The following is a 25,065-nucleotide window of genomic DNA, read 5'->3' on the forward strand; positions in this document are numbered from 1 at the left end:
TGCTATAGGCAATAAATGTAGTGGAGACTGAGCATGCGTACCTCTGCTCTATTGAAGGTGGCGCTGCATATCCCTATTTTTGGGAATTCCAGATTGCTTGATTACCTAGGATCGCAACAGTCAGCTTGATTGCCTGGGATCCCAGCGATCAGCAGATTATTTTTTGGAAATAGCCCGTTACATAGACAGCAGTTTTTTTAAATAATTGATGAGTTACCCCTTTAATATACTAAGCTGTGATATGATGCCTTTGCTACGTAACATGGGTGTTACAAGATTTCCGGCATCATCAGACAGCTGCTTCTTGCAATTTTCACTTTCAGTATTTCTTATGTGTATAGCTTTTGTTTGAGAAATGTTTTGTATGTTGAAGATCAGTTTGCCGGAAACGTTTGGTAGCTACACCAAGTTTTAGTTCCTTTATTGTACTACATTCTACTTCCTCTTCTACAAATAAAGTGAAGTGAATTTGAAACTAGAAGTTAACAATGTCATTTTAGACGAAAGGATCGTGAAAAGTGAGAAATAATGGAGAATTTCAAACCTCTGTACGCTCTAGCTGTGAAATACCAGACACTTCTTGGCTACGGTGCTTTGTCCTTGGTGGCAGCTGTAGGTGAAAACCTTTTCTCTTCCATAGTTTACAAATGTCCATGCAACAGTTGGAGCCATACATATGGTTTGGTTTTCCTCCTTGTACCAGCATTGCTTTTGTTTCTTCTTGGCTTCGTGCTCAATATTCCACTATGGAAACAAGTCACCGGTTGCTGTAGCACACTGGCATTTGAGAGAGGATTACGTTATTGGTGTGGAAAAAGGCTCATCTGCTTCTACATATTTTTACAAGTGACATTTTTGTCAGCATTGCCTCCATTGACTTGGATTGCCCTAGCTCTTCTAAAGGTCAACTTTTATGAGTGCATTGTTTCGGGGCTTCCTTTGGACTACATTAAAGGCCGATTTTGTGGCAGCAATGATGTGTGTATTAAAGAATTGCTATTGATACCCTGTGCATCATCTGTAAAACTGAATCTGTCCAAGGTCGAGTTGGAACATATACTGGGAAACATTCGTGCGGAGTCACAGGTGAGTTTTTAGCTTTATATATTTTGTCATGTGTGTTGAATACTGTGTAAAAGTTTTAGGCAGGTGTACAAAAAATGTTGCAAAATCAGAATGCTTTTAAAAATAGGAGTGTTAATAGTTGTTATTCTCAATTAACAAAATGCAAAGTGAATGAACAAGAGAAATCAAAATCAAATCAATATTTTGTGCGACCACCCTTTGCCTTCAAAACAGCATAAATTCTTCTGGGTACACTTACACACAGTTTTTCAAGGAACTCAGCAGGGAGGTTGTTCCAAACATCTCGGAGGACTAACCACAGATCTTCTGTGGATTTAGACTAGTGCAATTCTTTTGTTTCTTCATGGAATCCCAGAATGACTTGATGATATTGAGAATCAGGACTCTGTGGGGGCCATATCATCACTTTTAGGGCTCATCATATTATCATCTTTATGCTAAAGATTACGGATGAGAAGGCTCGTGAAAGTTCGATGTCATGCTTATTGACAGTCAGAGCCATCTGTTTTGTTATACATGTATACCTAAAAGAAAACCAATAACTAAGCAAGAAAGGCGTTATGGCATTGTTATAAATGATTTATATTAGTTTTACAATATGGAAACATATTTAGTTATATATCGCCACCAAGTGGTGATGGTGAATTCTGCAATTTTCCTTCAGAGAACTGTTGCGTAAAGATGTTTTAGGCTGTGTTCACATCTGCACTTGGAAATTCTATTTCTTCCATTTTAGAAACAAAAAACTGCATGAGTTGCATAACAGAGGCAAATGAAAGCCGAAGAACTCCATTGTCTATTCTGGGGTTAGTCTGGATTCAGTTATTTTTCAGTTTTTGACACTGACCTTAATACTGTCCTTGAAGACAAGGCCCCATTGTAAACCTGTCCTAAAAAGTGAAAAGTGCTAATTTTTGGTGTAAATTTTAAGGGCATAAAGAACTCTGCAATGTATACATATGTGATATAACTTCCAAATACGCATTCTACTCTGCATTGACATTCTATTCTCCCCATAGAGAAGGCAGAGATCGTTTTTTACCGTCTCTGCCTTCTCAATCGCTGTATACACAGCACTGAGCATGCATTGAGTATACAGTAATAGGATAAATTGAATAAAAGATGCAAAAATAATTTTAATACACGAATAAGAAAAACGGTTTAAAAAATTAATACTGCATGTACAAAAAAAAAGTGCCTGGCCTTCAACTAGTTAACTAAGCAAAATAAAAAAAAACACATTTGTCATATGGTGGTTAATTGTTGTACTATCCCGGCTGTGATGATTCATTTTAGGAAATCTGAGTTGGGGATTAGAAAGAATGCAGCATAGTACAGATAGGACTATATAAACTCTTAGAATTGAAAATGAAAATATGTACACCCTTATCTTCCCAAAATGTATGGTATGCAGGACTTAGTCAGTCTTCTATATGGTTGTTGTCACAATTCCACCACTTACGGTGTCCTAGTGTCGCTGTAAATGACAGCTCTGCTGCCATGCGTGATCGAGGGATGGCTGATCTGTCAGAATTGTGAGTGTAAGCTCTACTGCCCAATCTGAGGCTGAAATGGTAATATTGTGATTGTGAATTTTGACAGATCAGCCATCCTAACTGGCTAGGTCTGTGGGATCGCCTGTAAGTGTCATCCATTCTGGGTGATTTCAAGGCTTTTTAGCACTCTGACAACTGTCAGACCTTTTCCTTGTAGCTTTGCTCAAGTGGTATGTGTGTGTTTGCTCTGTGCTTTGAGTTATGTCCTGATCTCCATTGGCAACCTTGGATTTACCTTTTGACCGTCCCTTTTGTCTTGATCCTCTATCTTCATGATACTCTGACCTTGGCTGTCATCTGACTACGCTTTTGACTGTTCCCTTTGTCTATTACATGCCCTCTTGGTACTGACCCCGGACCTCTTGACTTTTCTACATCATGGTAAGTAGTGACTGCGCCACTTTTGTAAAAAGTAAATAAATAAATATGGCCTTCAGATGTGTACAATTAAAACCCAAGGATGGAGTGCGTGATAAAAAAGAAAGCGCATTTCAAACGTAAGACGTTCTTAGGCTATGTGTACACATTGCGGATTGGGGTGCAGAATTTTCTGCACAAAATCTGCAACTCCTGGCAGAAAGTGCAGATTTGATGCGTTTTTTTTATGCGGATTTTGTGCGTTTTTGTTGCGGGTTTTGTGCGGATTTCATGCGTTTTTTACCCCTGCGGATTTCTATAATGGAAGGGTGCAGAAACGCTGCAGATCCGCACAAAAGAAGTGACATGGTCCTTCTTTTGACCCTGAATTTTCCGCACCATTAGCACAGCATTTTTTTTTCCTATTGATTTACATTGTACTGTAAATCACTTTGCGGATCTGCATCGTTTCTGCGCTGAAAAAAACGCTGCGGATCCGCAGTAAATAAAATCTGCATCATGTTCACATAGCCTTAGTCTTTGTCTAGAGGCTACAAAACTAAGAATGTTGTGATGTTTGAGATGCATTGGAATTTTTTTTATCATGTACTGTATACTTATTCTTTAATTGTACCAATAAACTATGGATCTTAACTACTGAAAACTACACTAAAGCTGGATTGTTATGCAACATATTTTCTCTATCATTTGTACACATGTGGCAGCAGTGTATTTCCATACTTCAGATTCATCCACTCCTGGAATAGGTGAGCTGGTGTTTGCATATTACTTCCCCAAATGCACAAACTGTGATTTTTTTTTTTTTTTAATTATAAAAGCCTTGTAAGTTTTAGATATGTATTATGTTATTTGGATTTCTAGTGGTCTCACGATCGTACTTGAACATATTTGTTTCTGATTATGCAGGTTCTTGGCTGGTGCATTATAGCCAGTGTCCTGCTTATTGCAGTATTCGTCACTTGTATCAGCAGATGTCAGTCACCAGTCGGCCATCTTCAACTGATGTTTTGGAAGACTTATATAGAAAATGAACAGAAGTTTTTCGATCAAGATTCCAAACAGCATGCTGCAAAACTCGCTGAAAGGAATGTGAAAAGTTTCTTCGACCAGGAAACACAGGAAACATTTTCAACACCTGAAAATAAAGATTGGAGCAGCATCTCTACAGCAAACACATGGGACAAGAAAAAAACATATTATACATCGCTGCACAAATTTATTGAGCGAAAAGGTGATTACAACACAGCGTCCACGAGAAGCGTTCTCCCTCCAGCTGAAGTCAATTTTACAACCTCAGCTTTTTAATATGAGCAGCTTTCTGCTATTGCAATACTTGTTTCACTAGCTTTCCTTTTGCATTTATCAGGTTACCATGATATACTGTATTCTGAAACAGGGAAAGACTCGGGTGTGCAAAAAGTGAGGGCACATTATGCATAGAGAACTTCAAAGGTGTTGTCTGGTGAAAACAACTCGCCGAGTCGCCACCTATCCAAAGGATAGGTAATAATATGTCTGTTGGTAAAGGTCCAACTGCTGGGCAGGGCTGATTTTAGAGTGGGGCCCTAGGCAAAAATTTAAAGTGGGGCCCTAAATGCTAACATTGTAAAATCACACAAACATTTAGGTTACATTACATGAGCAGGATGCGGATACAGTTGGTGGAGGGGCCCGGAGCCAGTGCTCACACTGTGGCCCCAATATTTAGGGGCCTTATATCGGCCAACAGGTCTGCCACTATTAGCTGTACGCAGGGGCGTTGCTAGGGTCAGAAAAGATTGTGGGCCCAAGACAAAGAGTTGCCCCCAACCCCCTCTTAATTTTTTTTTAACACCACAGATAATACAGTGATAACTCTCTGAGTACAGATAATTTAGTATATATCACATGCAGTCCTATGTAACACCACAGATAGACATAGCGTTTCAGAGTTTTCAGTAGCCAAAACCTTTTCTATTAGCAGTAAAAACGTTGCGTTCAAAACACCTGTTTTTCAGCTTGTTTTGTGGTGTTCTTCATACTTTTTTCAGCTTTTTTTGGAGTGAGGATGTTTGCTTTGTCTACAGTATGTTTAAGAGCACTTTCATACGATCAGTATTTGGTCAGTATTTCACATCAGTATGTGTAAGCCAAACCCAGAAGGGTGAGAAATACAGAAGTGGTGATGTGTTTCTCAGGGTATGTGCACACGCTGCAGATTTTGCTGTGGATCTGCAGCAGTTTTCCATGCATTGTACAGTACCATGTAAACGTATGGAAAACAAAATCCGCAGTACACATGCTGCGGAAAATACCACGTAGAAACGCTGCATTGTATTTTCTGCAGCATGTCAATTCTTTGTGCAGATTCCACAACGTTTTACACCTGCTCCATAATAGGAATCGGCAGGGGTAAAAACGCTGTTGAAAACCGCACAAAAAACACGGCAATTCCGCCGTAAATCTGCAGGTAAAGCGCAGGGCGTTTTACCTGCAGATTTTTAGGAATCTGCGTGGAAAAATCCACGGCAGATTCCGCAACGTGTGCACATAGCCTCATCGTTCCACTGCTGATTCTGCATTACAAATACTGATGTAAATACTGAACGTGTGCACGAGACCTAATAGTTTAGTTCACCAAAACCACTTAAAAAATTGCAGTGAAAAATGCCGTTGCAATATGTGCAGCTTTTTTATTCTTTCATTGCTTTCTACGTGAAAAACACTTGCTTTCAGTGAAAACACACTGAAAGAAGTGACACGCTACAGATTTAAAAAGCGCTACAGTTCTGAAATCCAGTCAGAAAAATAACACTTTATAAAGCAGCTTTTCGCCATGTTCATGTGCAGAATTTTTGCAGCTTTTTCTTCTGCAAATAAGACGTTTACAGCATTTTACAGCACAAGCAAAAACTGAGATTTTCAGAAATCTCCTGCACACCCTTTTATTTTCCCCTCACTGGATTTCACAATGGCAGCGTTTTTTAAATCTGCAGCATGTCACTTCTTTCAGCAATTTTTTTTCACCTGTAGAAAGCAATGAAAAAGTTTACAAAATGCTGCAAATGTTGCAACGTTGTTTTTCGCTGCGTTTTTTGTGAATAACACTAACTTTATTAAATATGTACTGTAGACAAAATGCATACTGTAAAAAACAAACAGCAAAAGCTCTAAGGGTATGTGTCCACAATCAGTAAACGCTGCGGGTCGGCTGCTGTGTACTTGTGCAGCGTCCAACCTGCAGCGGTTTTCAAGAAATTCCATCTCTACTATGCGCGCACCGACACCCGCACCTCACCCGCAGAGACGGACATGGGGTGCGTCTGTCCAGGCTGCAGCATGTCAATTTATCTGGCGCAGACGCAAGTCTCCACAAGAGAAATCTCTCCCATGCAATGTATAGGAGCAGGGATTCCGCGCGGTTCAATGAACACATGCAGAATCACCTGTGTTCAAAACATGGCAGCACTTTGGACGCAGCACATGTCCACTGCATCCAAAGGGCTGCCATTTCCGGATCCTCTGCACATATCCTAAAAAATGAGTGCTTTGAAAGCAGTATTTTTACTGCCAAGAGAGCAGGCTTTGGCTGCAAAAAAAATGCACTAAAAACGCTGATTCATATGCACACCTGTACTATATATGTGTATGATTTACACTTATTATTTCACGTGGGAATTCATTTATTTCTATATAATAAATACCCTGATTCAGCAGACAATATTCCTGCCTTGTGTCATCCAGACAGTAGTGACAGCAGGTCGCCCTGTCAGATTGCAAGCAATGATTCAGTGACTGTGGTCAGAGCCCATGCTGATCCCTGCTGTATGTGACTGTGAAACCTGATCCTACAGCAATCAGCACAGAGCTCCAGGACCACAGTGAGTAAATCACTGCATTGAGGAGGTCTCAAGGGGGGTTTGGGAGACACGTTCTGGGACTACAGAGCAATGCACAGCATTATTCACTGCTGAAAACCCTCTGGGCACTTCATACAGGGGTTGCAGATGCAGGGGGCCCCCTTGTAGGTGGGGGCCCCAGGCGTCTGCCTGGTCTGCCTGTGCCAAACGCCGGCCCTGCTGCTGGGACCTACACTGATCTGCAAAATGGGGAACGTTTATCCCTGATAGGCCGGAGTCACACTAAACGTATGGAAAATCGGTCTGAGTCTCCCTGCCAAGAGTCGCACAAGTGTTCTCTGTATGGTCATCTGTGTGTAATGCGTTTGCAATGCGATGATCCGATTTTCTCTCACCCATGTATCCGTATGATGTGTATGGCTATATATTTCTCAATGATTTTCCCCATTGAATTTAATGGGCTGAAATGAGGAAAATGTGTGCGTATTTCTCGCAAATCACACTGATGGTCCGTGTGGTGTCCGTTTTTTTCTTTTTCTCGCACCCATAGACTTGCATTGGCGAGATTCGGGCGATATATGCATACAATTGGAGCATGCTACATTTTCACTCGCACGCTAACAGTGGTCCAAGTGCTATGTGATGCGATGTTTTCTTGCATAGCACTCATCCATATTCTATGCTAGAGTGACCCTGGCCTTAGAATTGTTCCGGCAGCCCCATATAAAATTAATGAGAGCTCGACCTGCCACTTCATTGTGTAATGGGGATAATAGTTTGCATCTTTATTTCCAGAGGGCATACCTTTGGAACATAGAAGAAAAAAAAAAAAATGTTCCACAATTAGCGAAGCAGCACTAATTATTGGATCAGGTAATAACTAATAAGTTTAACCCCCCAAAATACAGAGATCTTCTATAAAGACAAGAGAATTACATATATTTACTTCCCTACACTCCATAAGCCATACATTTTAATTTTTGTAAACCACGAGCCACCGTGGTGGTGGGTGCGCCAAATCAGGCACCACTAGGGTGCCAACTTCCGCTGCTAGGCAGGCACAGCCTAGTACTTATCCTAGGGAAAAATAGGCCTTACATCTGTGATATGATCTGGGATCATTTTTACTGATTTGTAACATTAGTGTTACCCAAAAATCAAAATAATTTGTATCTCCTCAATGCGAATAACATTTTCCTAATACTATGTCATCTCCATATCATTACAATTTGCTATATTAGTGGACCAACATCGATACACAATCAGATATTAACTAATTGTTTATTATCACTGTGCACAGGGTCAGGTGTTTTTTTAACCCCTTAGTGATGGAGCCAATTTTTTGCAATCTGACCAGTGTCACTTTATGTGGTAATAACTCTGGAATACTTCAACAAATCCCAGTGATTTTGAGATTGTTTTTTCGTGACACATTATACTTTATGATAATGGTAAATTTAGGTCGATATGTTTTGTGTTTATTTATAAAAAATATCAGAAATTTGAGAAAAATGTTAAAAAATAGCATTTTTCAAACTTTGAATGATTATCTCTTTAATCCAGATAGTCATACCACAGCAAAACATTAATAAATAACATTTCCCTCATGTCTGCTTTACATCAGCACCATTTGTAAAATGTTATTTTATTTTGTTCGCATTTCAGGAGATTTAAAAATGTAGTCGTAATTTTTCATTTTTTCAAGGAAATTTACAACATTTATTTTTTAGGGACCTATCCATGTTTAAAGTGTCTTTAGTGGTCATATATATTGGGAAACCCCCAAAAGTTATAACATTTTAAAAACAGCAACCCCTAGACATACTGAAAACTGCTGTCAGGTAGTTTATTAACCCTTCAGGTGCTTTTCAGGAATTAATGCAAAGTGGCATGACCGAAATGAAAATGTGTATTTTTACCACCTAAATGTCGCTAACATGTGAACAGGTTACAACAGCCATCAGACTCTAAGGCCGCTATTTGGTTGTGAATTGCGATGGCAAACATCAGGACCACAAAATCATGATCTGAGGGCACTAATTGGGATAAAGAGGAAGCCCCTACACTCTGTTAACCATTTATAATGATGCAGTCATTATTGACAGCAGTATCTAAGGGGTTAAACAGATTTGGACTGTGCAAACACTGATCATGGTTGATGCAGCAAGTTGTCAGCTATAGTGTACAGCCGACAGCTGCAGGATTGTCTCCTGTATGGGGAGGCTAGTCTCTTATATCTCACGTCAGTTAAAAGACGTATTGGTGGTCATAAAGGGGCAGGTACGGACTGGGGCTGAAATTCAGCCCTGGCATTAGAAATCACACAGGCCCATGTTGTCCCCGTCCCAGAGCACCAGATGGGATATATTACTACTAATATTACCCTGGATGGAGGAAAGCAAGATTTACTACAAGACCAATATTTCTAATGATACCTGTTGCCTGCTGGGGTAAGTGACGGAGTCAGCGACTTTGTGCTCCATCACAGCTCTTAACAGTATGGGTGTCTTGAGAACACAGATTCTGTTAACAACATAGCAGTCAAGGCAGCTCATGACCAGATAGGCCTTTCTTGCATTTGCCAGAATTGCCAGATGGCCAGTCCGGCCCTGTTAAGGGGTATGTTTGAATGAATTCATGTTTTAAGGATTTTTCGTACCTATATTTTACTGGCTGTATATTTACAGTAAGCACATTTTATATAGGACTAAACAAATTAAAATTGGTAGGGAACCAGCTGTCAGCACCCTTACCAAACAACTGATAGAAAGAGACATAGTGCTTGGCCAAGCTCTGAATCCAAATGCCATATTTTTAGCAGTGACTGTGCTTGATATTACAACTAAGAGCTGCTCAGTTTCATTCAAATGAAATGCAATAACATGCACAGTCACTACTAAAAGAAAGCTGCATGCCTGGTAAACAACAAAGGGGGCATTGAGCTTCTTTTACCCCTTAATTGCCAGAGTCTTTAGGTTTTTGATGACCAGATAAATATTAGATATTGTCACCTCACTTTGTCTAGCAGTAGGTCATCACTGGAGGCTACAGGCCTTGCGATCTATTTAAAAGGTGCTGGGGACAATTCACCTTGCTTGCATATTGACGTTCACAGACATTTCTGGCTCATATTCTTGTGCTATTTGATACTGACATTGACTCTGGCAAAGTTCCTAGCCTTGTTTCTGGATATCACTTCTGTCTAATTCTTTGGATTGTTTGATAGAAATGTTTGTAATGTTACACAGCTAAACTCAGCTGTGCAGCTCCTTTCCCACACTGACTTATGTTAGATCATGAGATTAGAGCTGCATCATTACATCTCACACTGATTGGTCAGCAATATACAGGGACAAGAAGTACAGCGCACGTCCCCAGTAACAGAGGTGTATCGAGGTTTTCCGGCACATGGGGCAAGAATTCAGTTTGGCACTCACCTCTCGTGTGGTTTGAGTAGTCATCATATCATTCATAAATGATGAACTGCTTTTCCTATTTCTCTCAATATTCAGTGAAAATCTGAGAGAAGCAAGAAGAAAAGCTAGTTGTCACGTGACTGTAAGTATGAAAATCGCATTTGAGTGAAATGACAATGTGATAACTGCTGGAATCCTGATAGTGAGTAAATTACATGGTGTTAGGATTGAGATTCTACAGGGCTTAATTTTATAATTAAAGGACTTGTCCAGGTTTGTGATGAATGTCTACAGTCACTGTAGGTGACTGCAGGCTTCTGAATTTCACAGCGTGTGCACTGTACACTTTCATGATTCTCCCATGATGGCGGCAAAGAGTGGACAGTCATGTGAGCTTAACCCCTTAACGACCGCCGATACGCCTTTCCGTGGCGGCAGTTAAGGGTACTTAAACCACAGAGCCGCTTTTTAACGGCGCTGATGTTTAAGTGTATAGCGCCCCCAGAGTCGGATTTTCTCCGGGTTCTCAGCTATCGGGGGTAGCTGAGACCCCAGAGAACATGATTCGGGTCGTTTTTTACCGACCCCAGTGTTGCGATCGCCGTTATTAACTTATTAACGGTATAACGGCAACCGCAAAAGAAAAAAAAAGAAAAATCTGATTGCCCATTTACTTTCTCTCTCCTTTGATGTGATTGCACATCAGAGGAGAGAGAAATAGGATCCCCCGGTCCTCTGATATCACCCCCCGGTACCTGTTGTGTCCAGGAATCCACCAATGAAGTCCCCCGGTGTATTCCGGGAGAAAATGGTGGGCACAAGCGCAGTGCTCCCGCCGAGATCTGCTGGCCGGCACCCGGCAACAATAGGAAATTTTTCCTATTGATTAATTTTGATCACTGTGATAGACTATCACAGTGATCAAAATATAACAAATAGTAAATAGAACCCCCCTTTATCACCCCCTTAGTTAGTGAAAAATAATAAAATAAAAAATATTTTTCCATTAGGGTTAGAGTTGGACTAAAGTGAGTTGGACTAAAGTGAGTTGGGCTAAAGTGAATTTGGCTAAAGTGAGTTGGGCTAATGTGAGGGTTAGGGTTAGGATTACGGTTAGGGTTAAGATTAGGGTTAGGGGTGTGTTATGGTTAGGTTTGTGGTTAGGGTTATGGTTAGGGTTGGGATTAGGGTTAGGGGTGTGTTGGGGTTAGGGTTGTGGTTAGGGTTATGGTTAGGGTTGGGATTATGGTTAGCGGTGTGATGGGATTAGGTTTGTGGTTAGGGTTGGGACTAGGGTTATGGCTAGAGTTGGGATTAGGGTTAGGGGTGTGTTAGGGTTAGGTTTGTCTTTAGGGTTATAGTTAGGCTTGAGATTAGGGTTAGGGTTGTGGTTAGGGTTGGGATTAGTGTTAGGGGTGTGTTGGAGTTAGGGTTGTGGTAAGGGTTATGGTTGGGACAAGGGTTAGGGGTGTGTTGGGGTTAGGGTTGTGGTTAGGGTTATGGTTAGGGTTGGGATTAGGGTTAGGGGTGTGTTGGGGTTAGGGTTAGAGTTAGAATTGGGGGTTTCCATTGTTTAGGTACATCATGGGGCCTCCAATCGCGACATTGTGCCACCATTGATTCAAGACAATTTTGCGTTCAAAAAGTCAAATGGTGCTCCCTCCCTTCTGAACCCTGCCATGCACCCAAACAGTGGTTTACCCCACATATGGGGAATTAGCATACTCAGGACAAATTGCACAACAACTTTGGGGGTCTAATTTCTCTTGTTACACTTGGGAAAATAAAAATTTGGGGGTGAAAAGATAATTTTTGTGAAAAAATTATGATTTTTTATTTTCATGGCTCTACGTTATAAACTTCTGTGAAGCACTTGAGGGTTAAAAGTGCTCACCACACATCTAGATAAGTTCCATTGGGGGTCTAGTTTCCAAAATGGTGTCACTTGTGTTTTTTTTTTCACTGTTTAGGCACATCAGGGACTCTTCAAATGCGACATGGCATCCGATCTCAATTCCAGCCAATTCTGTGTTGAAACATTCAAACGACACTCCTTCCCTTCCGAGCTCTGCCGTGCGCCCAAACAGTGGTTTACCCCCACATATGAGGTAAAACAACTTTTGTGGTTCATTTTCTCTTTTCACACTTGTGAAAATAAAAAAAAATGGTTCTGAATAAAATGTTTGTGACAAAAGTTAAATGTTTATTTTTTCCTTCCACATTGCTTCAGTTCCTGTGAAGCACACAAAGAGTTAATAAATTTCTTGAATGTGGTTTTGAGCACATTGAGAGGTGAAGGTTTTAGAATGGTATCACTTTGGGGTATTTTCTGTTATGTACACCCCTCAAAGTGACTTCAAATGTGAGATGGTCCCTAAAAAAATGGTTTTGTAAATTTTGTTGTAAAAATGAGAAATCGCTGGTCAACTTTTAACCCTTATAACTTATTAACCAAAACAAATTTTGTTTCTAAAATGGTGCTGATGTAAAATAGACATGTGGAAAATGTTATTTATTAAGTATTTCATGTGACATACAATATCTATGATTTAAGGGCATTACATTAAAGCGTTCCAGAGTTATTGCCTCATAAAGGGACAGTGGTCAGAATTGTAAAAATTGGCTTGGTCATTAAGTACAAAATTGGCTCTGTCACTAAGGGGTTAAGTATGTCATTTGCAAACTTCCGGCTAAATTCCAACTAGATGTGTCTGGTCTCGCTAAATTAATTTTCACTGAGTGAGGCCACGCATGTCTAGTCGGCACGTGAATGTGTGTATGTAAATTTAACTTATGATTTTGTGACCTCCCACTCTCACCTACGGCACCAGAGCATCCTGACAGCGTGCAGTGCGTGCTGTGAGAATTGAGAAGTCTACAGTCGCATAGAGTAGCTGCAGACTTTCATTGCAAGCTTTGACAACCACTTTATTGTAACTAACATAAATAAAAAGATAGTAAACCTTAACTTGTCAGACAACAGAACACTTTATTAACATAGACATTTATCACGTAATCTTACAAGTTATTGATTGTTACATGTGTAACAGCACAGAAACAAGAATATATCCAATGGAGAAAGCAGAAAAATCCAGCTCACAGATGAAATCCAAAAAAGTGCATTTTATTATCCAAGGTACATGAAGCAAAGATTAAAATTTAGTGTTCACAAAAAGAGAATACAGGCATCTTTTGACGCATTTCGAGCGACATACGCTCTTTGTCATAGAGCTTCATGTACCATGGAAAATAAAATACAAATTTTGGACTTCATCCATGAGCTGGATTTTTCTGCTTTCTCCATTGGATGTTGCACCTTGCCCAGGTGCTATCCATGCTCCAGAAGTGTGGAATCACAGGCGGTGAGCTGGATTTTCTTCTATGACAAGAATATATCACCAGAACCACTTCAGCACAGAAATGCATCAGTAGAACTCCCATCAGTACAGAAACACAGCATCAAAACCCTCATCAGTACAGAAATACATCATCAGAACCACCAGCAGGTACAGAAACACATCACCAGAATCACCATCAGTGCATCACTAGAACCCCTATCAGTACAGGAATATATCACCAGAACTACCATCAGTACTTGAATACATCACTAGAACAATCATTAGTACATGAATACATCATCATGACCACCATTAGTATATTAATGCATCACCAGGACCACTATTTATACATGAATTCAGCATCAGAGCCACCATTAGTGCAGAAATAATTCATTAGAACCACCATCATTAAATGAATAAATCATCAGAACCATGATCAGTACATGAATACAACACCAGAACCACCGTCAGTTCATGGTGCATTAATTGTAATGTCTGGCAAGACGCATATATATTTGCATTGCATGAACCTACAACTCCCAGTATGTCCTTATTCCTTAACAATGGTAAGGCCACTTTCACACATCAGGTTTTTGCCGTCAGCCACAATCCGGCGAGTTTTGAAACAAACGGATCCGTTATTTTTCCACCAGATCTGTTTTATCTCATAGAGTTGTAGTAGCGCCGGATTGTGCCTGATGGCCAAAAGTTTCATCCGTTTTTTGCCGGATCCATCAAAAAAGCTGTTTCTGGCGGGCGGAAAAAACGTTCAGAAGAATGTTTTTTTCTGTCCAGCAAAAAAACGCCCAGTGACTGATCTGGCAAAAAACGGATAAAACAGATGTGAAATGATGAATCCGGCCGCCGAATCCAATTCTCTCTCTCTCCCCCTCCCCGGGTTAATAATAATAAAAAAGGATCCATTGCATCAGTTTTTCACAATTTGCAACGGATCTGTTTTTACAAAAAATCGCCGGATCCTGCCTAACGGCAAAAAACTGATGTGTGAAAGTAGCCTAAGGAGATGCTGGGAGTTATCAGTCATCATCAGACTGCAGACGATGGAGGAATCATATCACTGATTAGAATTAGTCAGTATCACAAATAAACAGTTACATCTACAGTTGAAACCAGAAGTTTACCCACGCTATATAATAAGACATATGCATGTTTTTTCTCAATATCTGACATGAAATGAGAATAAAACGTTTTAAGTCAGTTAGGATTACCATAATTATTAATATTTGCCAAATGCCAGAATAATGAGAGAGAGAATATTTTAAGAATAAATAAGAAAGCTAATATTAAATTTCAAAGATATAATAAAATTATTTGATAAGTATGATCACAGGTTACCTTTCCCCAAACACATCCCCCCTACCTCCCTCCCTCTCCTTACCCCTATTCCCTTGCGAGCTGACTATATGATTATTTCCACATGCTAATATTAAATTTCAAAGTTATAATAAAAATTATTTGAACAAGAATAAATAAGAATAAACAATTGTCTCTCCCTGTGTTCCCTGCACAAAATATGACTTTTTTCCCCAGGTCTTCCAAATAGCCACCATGTATTTATTGGTCCCTTTATATACTTCCTTACAAGCCCCTATACTTTCTTTGATTTTATAATTGCAGTGGCGATATGTAAATCCATGGGTAACTTGCGATAGCGTTGTTTTCCCCTGACTAATCAATCCATCATCATGTTGCCATGCCCATGTGGGTATAAGTGACATGTTTTGCAAAAGTGACCCCTCCGCCAGCTCTTTACAAATCCCTCCCTCCTTGACAATGTGCAGTACCTCCATGGGCATTCACAGAATGCTGTCTGAGCTGGGGGGGAGTGTACACTCGGCTTCAATGCGCACTACCAGGGAGGCAGAGATTTAGAAAGAGCTGGTTGTAATACCGCTCTTGGAAATCATGTAATAATAGAACAACACGGCACTCGTAGTAGTGTATAGAGTAGGTGCTCAAGTAGGGTATCCAGCCCAACAAATCCAAATCCGAAAAAACTTGGCAATCTAGATGAATAATTATCATATGCAAAAGGTTTATAGATGTGCATCCATAAAGGCAAGTCGAACGTTTTCGGTCCACATCCGGACCTTCATCAGAACATCCAGTATATTTGTTCTGATGAAGGTCCGGATGTGGACCGAAAACGTTCGACTTGCCTTTATGGATGCACATCAATAAACCTTTTGCATATGATAATTATTCACTCTTGGAAATCATGTCACTTGCCCACTGGGGGGTGGGGGAAGTAGTGGGTGTTTTACTGTCCCAGCACTATCCAAGCAAAATTTGATTTGATGAAAACTAATGCCCACTTTCGGGTCTAAAGTTACTGTTGTACTGTGAGTTTCATCTATGGCAGTGTTCCTCAACTCCGGTCCTCAAGAGCCACCAACAGGACATGTCTTCAGGATCTCCTTAGTATTGCACAGGTGATGGAATTATTGCCTGTGCAGGTGATGCATTTATCACCTGTGCAATACTAAGGAAATACTGAAAACATGACCTGTTGGTGGCTCTTGAGGACCGGAGTTGGGGAACACTGATCTATGGGAAGAATTAAAAAATGTATGTAAAAAACACTTACATTTTAAGTGCAGAATCAATGTTTTTTTGTACTATAAAAAAATGCATTAAAAACTCTGCTTCAATTCTGCACAACAATATTGAGGGAAATAAATGCAACTTACAGAAATTGTTCTTGCACAGTAACACCTGAAGAAAATGTGCAGAAAAAAAACTATAAACACAGCCCAAGGGGCCGATTCATCAAAGTGTTATTGCCAAAAAAACACTTTAGATCTTAGGATATTTCAATGTATGTTTTTACTATATTTGTAGTAATTATTGGTATGTTTTGTTAACAATTTTTATTGAGTATAATGAGAATTAGCAGATTTTATTAGTCTTTGCAGAATAGAAGTAGCAATTAAAACTATGGCTGTAATTCATTTACATATTTTTAAGTCACTTTCCTTTTTTTGTCTCGTGTTGTTTTTCCCAAATTCATCAAAATGGCGTATGTGATTCATTAATTTGTCACAATTGATGTATCGGAAGAAAACATCTATAATTGCTACACCCCACCCACAAAGAAGAGAACTTTAATAAAAAACAGCTAAACACATAAAATAGACTTAAAAAAGGTGCAAATAGAATACTGAATTAAAAACACATAATAGTGGACAAATAACAGGGCAAAAGCAGTCATAAGTAAGGATCTGTAGTTTGTATAGGTGCCATATCCTCTGCAGGGCTATGAACTTAGTTCATACTGTCAGTTTGGGCTAACAGGCTCCCTTTAAAATGTTTTGCTGTCCACAAAAATGCTGCACCTGAGACAAGGATTTGGTGAAGAAGTCTCCATTTAAGCATTACAGCAACACATTTTGAAACAGGACTTAAAGGGAGGGAATCTGTCAGCAGGATTTCACCCACTGGCTTTTTAAAGGTATTGCTGGACTTTTCTTTGAAGAGCCAGATGTACATATAAATGGTTTGTGGTATGAAATCCTGCTAAAAGATTTCCATTAATTCATCATCAAGTTCATGTTAAAATGGCAAATCAACAAATTCTCTGTAGAGTTACATTTAAAGCACTACTTTAGCTTTTTTTAGCACTAGAGTGGCGCTTTAAATGTATGTCCCCTGCTCTCAGTCATATACTCATACTCCGACGTCTTCATCGGTTTTCGCCACCGCTCCAATCCCGCAACGTTATTTTGTTAGCATAGTTTCTGACTGGCTGGAAGTCAAAAGCTACATCACAAGAGCGCAATGCAAGTCTGTAAGAGCCAGACTGAGTCTCTCATGGACTTGTACTAAAAAAAGTGAGCTCCACGTAGCTCCATAAAACACTGGAGCTACCTATCAGATCATTTTTCGCCAGAGACAGATGGGAGAGATGCTGTAAAATGATGAAGGAGGTGGCACGTGAATATAAGTGTTACGACTCTGTTATTGGGTGTCCCGGGTCCAGCTCCTTACCTGTCCATAACGCTAGGGGCGCCCTAGCTTATCCTGTTCCCCAGATTACTTCTGATGGTGAATATGCCAGGGCCACGCACCTCGCCTTAGCTCCTAAATCTACCCTCAGTCTGTACCCTTCTCTCCACCTGGGGAAGAGGGGAGTAGCAGTGTACCGTAATACACCAACCAGACTAACAAGGTAATACGAACAGGGATACCAGTCATACAAATATACTCACATAGACAACCAATCAAGCAATGTACATATATAACAATTATGGCACTTCAAGAAGTGAAACAACAGAAAACCAGTAAAAATAGTCATCTGGAAGACGAGATCCATATGTAAAATTATGACAACTTTATTAGCAGTCCATAAAACAAGAACAATAGCAAATAATTTAAAAACACAAAACAATTATACACAGAATACCCAGGAACCCCAGCACAATCTAGCAGTAAAAAATTGTAAGAATATATAACCTATGCCAGAGCCCTGTAACAGGATAGATATCCTAAGTACACTGATGAAAGTAATTTAGTGTAATAGAAGGAATCCCATATCGATTAAATCATAAAGATGAAGATTCATAGTAAAGAACAGGGGCCCAAAAATTGAGTACGTAGTATAGAAGATTAGCGCAGTTGATGGAATAAAGTATTAATGGTAAAAAAGTCAAAAAAAAATAAGGTAAAGGTGTGCCTGGATCATCCCTTAACTAATCTACACCTATAGACACATAGGCCATAATAAGCCCCATCAAAGGCATGAATGTAAAGCCAAATAAAAAATAAATGAATCGTAATACCTTGAACACTTGGATCGCAATAAGGATGTAAGCAGATAGCCCGGGTGTTCCATCTCACCCCGTTGCGCGTTTCGCCCTGAGCTTCTTCCTGGGGCGAAACAAAAAACAATAGTGGTATACACCGACGAGCGGAGGATGGGGTAACACCAAAGTAGGAGAAGAAGGGGAATAACAAGCACACACCCAAAACCTAGCAACTATCACAGATAAATCCACTAAATGCTTTCTCAAATAACAACCAACAACCTCCAGCCATGCAGCAAATCTGACAATGAGTGCTTGCCAGGGCCCAGATTATATAGGAGATGGGCGTAGATAACAATAAACAGCTGAAGGAGTAGGAGAAATCAGATGCAGGAGTCTGACAATCAGATAGGGGGCAGAGGACTAACATTTAAATCACCACTCCAGCAGTGCAGTAAAAAACCTGCTGGAGTTGTGCTTTAATGTGGCTAATTGTTAAAAGAAATAAGCTGCTAATACATTTAAGAGACTAAAAGCTAGATTTAAGTATAAATAAGTAAAGGAATACATAAACAAATATCATTGTTACACGTGGTCAAAATTGCTGGGACCCCTCATTTAATGACAGAAAAACCGACAATGGTCACAGAAATAACTTGAATCTGCCAAAATTAATAATAAATAAAACATTTATGAAAATGAACAAATGAAAGTCAGCCATTGCTTTTCCACCATGCTTCCACAGAATTTTAAAAAAAAAACCTCTTGAAATAGGCCTGGACAGAAATGATGGTACCCCTGAAAGTAATGTGACAAAAAGGACATGTTAAATCACGGTGTGTCCACTAATTAGCATCACAGGTGTCTACAATCTTGGAATCAGTGAGTGGGCCTGTATATAAGGCTACAGATACTCACTGTGCTGTTTGGTGATATGGTGTGTATCACACTCAACATGGACCAGAGGAAGCAAAGGAAAGAGATGTCTGATGAGATTAGAAAGAAAATTATAGACAAACATGTTAAAGGTAAAAGTTATAAGACCATCTGCAAACAGCTTGATGTGACTACAGTTGCACATATTATTCAGAAATGTAAGATCCATGGGACTGTAGCCAACCTCCCTGGATGTGACCACAGGAAGAAAATTGATGACAAATCAAAGAGACAGATAACACAAATGGTGTTAACGTGACAGGGAGGAGCCATAAGACCGCTGCGTATGATTTCTCCTACTACTGCACTGATTAGAAGCATTTCACCTTCATATTAAACGATGCATGTTTCTTTTAGCAGTGCAGGGATTAACCTGCTCAGTTGAGAGCTCCTGGAAGCTTTCCTGAATTAAGGTTCAGTGTTGTGAATTCCGTTCTTGGGCTCCCTCCGGTGGTTGTAAATGGCACTTTTGTGAGTTCTGCCCTTGGGCTCCCTCCGGTGGTTTTGAGTGGAACTGCTGCTCCTTGGGTTTAGCATTGCAGCTGCTTCCACTGATCGTCTCTCCTGGCTCTGCTATTTAGCCTGGCTCTAGTCTTCAGCCAGTGCCAGCTGTCAATGTTTCTTGGTTGGATTCAGATCTCTCCTTGGATTTCTCTGATAGCCTGTCCATTTCAGCAAAGATAAGTCATTGCTTTTCTTTTGGTTGTCCACTTGCTGTGGACTTAATCGTTCAGCTCATGTTGTGTTTTTTCTTGTCCAGCTTGTCTGTATGATATATTCAGCTTTGCTGGAAGCTCTGGGGAAGCAGATTTGCCCCTCCACACCGTGAGTCGGTGTGGAGTTTTTTGTAAACGCTGTGTGGATTTTTAGCTTTTAATACTGACCGCACAGTATCCTTTTCTATCCTGTCTATTTAGTTAGAATTGGCCTCCTTTGCTTAATCTTGTTTTCATTCTGTGTATGTCATTTCCCTCTCCACTCACAGTCAATATTTGTGGGGGGCTATCTTTCCTTTGGGGTTTTCTGGCAAGATAGCTTTCTGTTTCCATCTTTAGGGGTAGTTAGTTCTCAGGCTGTGACGAGGTGTCTAGGGAGTGACAGGAACATCCCACAGCTACTTCTAGTGTTGGTGTTAGGATTAGGAACTGCGGTCAGTACAGATACCACCTCCTCAGAGCTCATCCCATGTTGCTCCTTAACCACCAGGTCATAACAGTTCAGCTGTTCATTGTTAGCCACTCCCATCTCCTATACAATCTGGGCCCCAGCAAGCACTCATTGTCAGATTTGGCTTTAGCTGCATGGCTGGAGGTTGTTGGTTGGTGGTTGTTATTTGAGAAGACATTTAGTGGATTTATCTGTGATGGTTGCTAGGTTTTGGGTGTGTGCTTGTTATTCCCCTTCTTCTCCTACTTTGGTTTTACCCCATCCTCCGCTCGCCCGTGTATACCACTGTTTGTCGTTTCACCCCAGGAAGAATTTCAGGGCGAAACGCGCGACAGGGTAAGAGGGAATACCCAGACCAACTGCTTACATCCTTATTGTGATCCAAGTGTTCAAGGTATTACGGTGCTTTATTTTTTATTTGGCTTTACATTCATGCCTTTGATGGGGCTTATTATGGCCTCTCTATGTGTCTTTAGGTGTAGATTAGTTAGGCGATGATCTAGGCACACCTTTACCTTATTTTCTTTTGACTTTTATTTACCATTAATACTTTATTCCTTCAACCGCACTACTCTCCTATACTAGGTACTCAATTTTTGGACCCCTGTTCTTTATTACTAATCTTCACCTTTATGATTTGACTGAATTACTTTTATCAATGTACTTAGGATATCTATTTTTTACTACTAGATTGTGCTTCGGTTCTGTGTATACCGTATATACTCGTGTGTAAGCCAAGATTTTCAGCACATTTTTTTGTGCTGAAAACGTCCCCCTTCGGCTTTTACAGGAGTAATTGTCCAGGAAGCCAGCAGGGGAGGGAGAGAGGTGGAGCAGCAGCAGGAGCCGGCTAATGGAAGACATCATACTCACCCTCCTCGCGCCGTCCCTGTATCTCCGTCCCGGCGCTGGTGGATCTTCTTGTGCTGAACGGTCACGTGGTACCGCTCATGAAGATAATGAATATGCACGCATCTCCATTCCCATAGGCGTGGATGGCGTATTCATTACCTTAATGAGCGGTACAACGTGACCGCTCAGCACAGGAAAGCTTGTTGCGCCGGGACAACGCAAATGCAGCAACGACGCGAGGAGGGTGAGTAGAACGGGGGTGAGCCATGCATGCAACGATGGGATGGGGTTGAGCCATGCGGGAATGGGGGAGCTGTTGTGAATTCCGTTCTCGGGCTCCCTCCTGTGGTCATGAGTGGTACTTTGTGAGTTCTGTTCTTGGGCTCTCTCTGGTGGCTTTGAGTGTTACGGCTGGACTGTAGCTGGACTCCAGCTGCCTCGTTTCCTGCTAGGCTTGCTGCCTATTTAATTCCACCTGGACCTTTACTTGTTGCCTGCTGTCGTTGTATTCAGTACTGGTTCAGATCTCTCTGGGACTTCCCTTGTGACCTGTCTCCTCGTGGAGAAGCTAAGTTCATGCTAGTCTATTTTTGCTCATTGCTATTTGAAAATGTTTCTCATTATATGATGAGTTCAGTCCAGCTTGCTTATATGCTATTTGATTGCTAGCTGGAAGCTCTGGGGTGCGGAGTTGCGCCCCTCACATCGTGAGTCGGTGTGGGGGTCTTTTTGTATTCTCTGCGTGGATAATTTTTGTAGCATTTTATACTGACCGCACAGATTCCTTGCTATCTTCTGACTATTTAGTTATTAGCGGGCCTCATTTGCTAAAACCTGTTTTCATTTCTATGTTTGTGTTTTCCTCTTAACTCACCGTCATTATTTGTGGGGGCTGCTCTCACTTAGGGGAAAATTTCTCTGAGGCAAGTGAGGCTTGGTTTCTCTCTAGGGGTAGCTAGTTTCTCAGGCTGTGCAGAGGCATCTAGGCCGAGTTAGGAACGCTCCATGGCTGCCTATAGTGTGTATTGATAGGATCAGGATTGCGGTCAGTAAAGTTCCCACATCCCCAGAGCTTGTCCTATTTTTTGGTTTACCTATCAGGTCAGTTCATGTGTTCTTACCACCAGGACCATAACAGTACAGCAGGACCGTAAAGTGTTAATGCATCGCAAAAGAGGGATAAGAGAAGCTCTGAGTTTTTTTTTTCCTCTGCAGTGTGTTTAGCCTCTCTCCTCCCCGTAATCTCTGGGTGGTTCAGGACTCAGCTGCAGATATGGACATTCAAGGTCTGTCTTCTTGTGTGGATCAGTTCGCTACAAGGATACAAAGCATTCAGGATTATGTAATTCACAGTCCTATGTCAGAACCTAAAATACCAATTCCTGAGCTGTTCTCTGGACATAGGTCTAGGTTTTTGAATTTCAAGAATAATTGCAAATTGTTTCTTTCTTTGAGACCTCGTTCCTCTGGTGACCCTGCTCAGCAAGTTAAAATTATTATTTCTTTGTTACGTGGTGACCCTCAAGATTGGGCATTCTCCCTGGCGCCAGGAGATCCTGCATTGCTAAATGTGGACGCGTTTTTTCTGGCGCTTGGATTGCTTTATGAGGAACCTAATCTAGTGGACCAGGCAGAAAAGATTTTGCTGGCTCTCTCTCAGGGTCAGGATGAAGCAGAGGTTTACTGTCAGAAGTTTAGGAAGTGGTCTGTGCTCACTCAATGGAATGAGTGTGCCCTGGCAGCGATTTTCAGAAAGGGTCGAAGCCCTTAAGGATGTTATGGTGGGGTTCCCCACGCCTGCGGGTCTGAATGAGTCAATGTCTTTGGCCATTCAGATTGATCGGCGTTTGTGGGAGCGCAAACCTGTGCACCATCTGGCGGTGTTTTCTGAACAGAAGCCTGAGTCTATGCAATGTGACAGGATTCTGACCAGAATTGAACGGCAAAATCACAGACGTCAGAATGGGTTGTGCTTTTACTGTGGTGACTCCACTCATGTTATCTCTGACTGTTCTAGGCGCACAAAAAGGTTCGCTAAGTCTGTCACCATTGGTACTGTACAGCCTAAATTCATTTTGTCTGTTACTTTGATTTGCTCTCTGTCATCCTACACTGTTATGGTCCTGGTGGTAAGAACACATGAACTGACCTGATAGGTAAACCAAAAAATAGGACAAGCTCTGGGGATGTGGGAACTTTACTGACCGCAATCCTGATCCTATCAATACACACTATAGGCAGCCGTGGAGCGTTCCTAACTCGGCCTAGACGCCTCTGCACAGCCTGAGAAACTAGCTACCCCTAGAGAGAAACAAAAGCCTCACTTGCCTCAGAGAAATTTTCCCCTAAGTGAGAGCAGCCCCCACAAATAATGACGGTGAGTTAAGAGGAAAACACAAACATAGAAATGAAAACAGGTTTTAGCAAATGAGGCCCACTAATAACTAAATAGTCAGAAGATAGCAAGGAATCTGTGCGGTCAGTATAAAATGCTACAAAAATTATCCACGCAGAGAATACAAAAAGACCCCCACACCGACTCACGATGTGAGGGGCGCAACTCCGCACCCCAGAGCTTCCAGCTAGCAATCAAATAGCATATAAGCAAGCTGGACTGAACTCATCATATACTGAGAAACATTTTCAAATAGCAATGAGCAAAAATAAACTAGCATGAACTTAGCTTCTCCACGAGGAGACAGGTCACAAGGGAAGTCCCAGAGAGATCTGAACCAGTACTGAATACAACGACATCAGGCAACAAGTAAAGGTCCAGGTGGAATTAAATAGGCAGCAAGCCTAGCAGGAAACGAGGCAGCTGGAGTCCAGCTACAGACCAGCCGTAACACTCAAAGCCACCAGAGAGAGCCCAAGAACAGAACTCACAAAGTACCACTCATGACCACAGGAGGGAGCCCGAGAACGGAATTCACAACAGGGAGCCATGCATACAACAGGGGGAGCCACACATACCAGGACAGGACGGGGGGAGCCACATATAGCAGGACAGGATGGGGGAGCCACACATACCAAGACAAAATGGGGGAGTCACATACCAAGACAGCAATGGGGGAGAGCCACGCATACCAGGAAAGCGATGGAGGGAGCCATGCATACCAGGAGAGGGATGAGGGGACAATGCATACCCGGCTTATACTCGAGTCAATAAGCTTACCCAGTTTTCCGTGGCAAAATTAGGTGCCTCGGCTTATACTCGGGTCGGTTTATACTTGAGTATATACTGTAATTGTTTTGCGTTTAATTATTTTCTATTTTTCTTGTTTTATGGATTGCTAATAAAGTTGTCATGATTTTATATATGGGTCTCTTCTTCTGGCCAGCTATCTTTACTGGTCTGGTTTTCTGTTTCACTTCTTGAAGTGCCATAATTGTTATATATGTACATTGCTTTATTTTGTGGTCGGTGTGAGTATATTTGTATGACTGGTATTTTCCTTTATCCCTGTTCGTATTATCTTGTTAGTCTGGTTGGTGTATATATTATTATCCTTACAGTGAGTATATTACACCCTGATAGGATTTAGCATGGTATAACGCTTAATTTTAAATTAATATTGGTAAGATAAGTTACAAGTTACTTTATCTATATTTATCAGATGGCATTTTACTTTATTAACCTAAACATGTAGCACAAAAACAAACAAGTTATGGATTGCTACATGTGTACAAGATCATAAGCAGAAAAGTACTGGGTTACATCTCCAGAGCCAGCA

General features: G+C 40.9%; 1 protein-coding gene across 1 annotated transcript; it reads left to right on the forward strand.

Annotated features, from left to right (window-relative positions):
* The first annotated feature begins 481 nt into the window (after positions 1–481).
* On the forward strand, positions 482–6,722 carry LOC143809854 (calcium homeostasis modulator protein 6-like). The gene is made up of 2 exons (XM_077292838.1): positions 482–1,086; positions 3,927–6,722. The coding sequence occupies exons 1-2, from the start codon at positions 529–531 to the stop codon at positions 4,323–4,325; spliced, it is 957 nt and encodes a 318-aa protein (XP_077148953.1). The 5' UTR covers positions 482–528; the 3' UTR covers positions 4,326–6,722.
* Positions 6,723–25,065: the final 18,343 nt, after the last annotated feature.

Source organism: Ranitomeya variabilis, chromosome 2, assembly GCF_051348905.1.
Source record: "Ranitomeya variabilis isolate aRanVar5 chromosome 2, aRanVar5.hap1, whole genome shotgun sequence".
Classification (NCBI taxonomy): Eukaryota; Metazoa; Chordata; class Amphibia; order Anura; family Dendrobatidae; genus Ranitomeya; species Ranitomeya variabilis.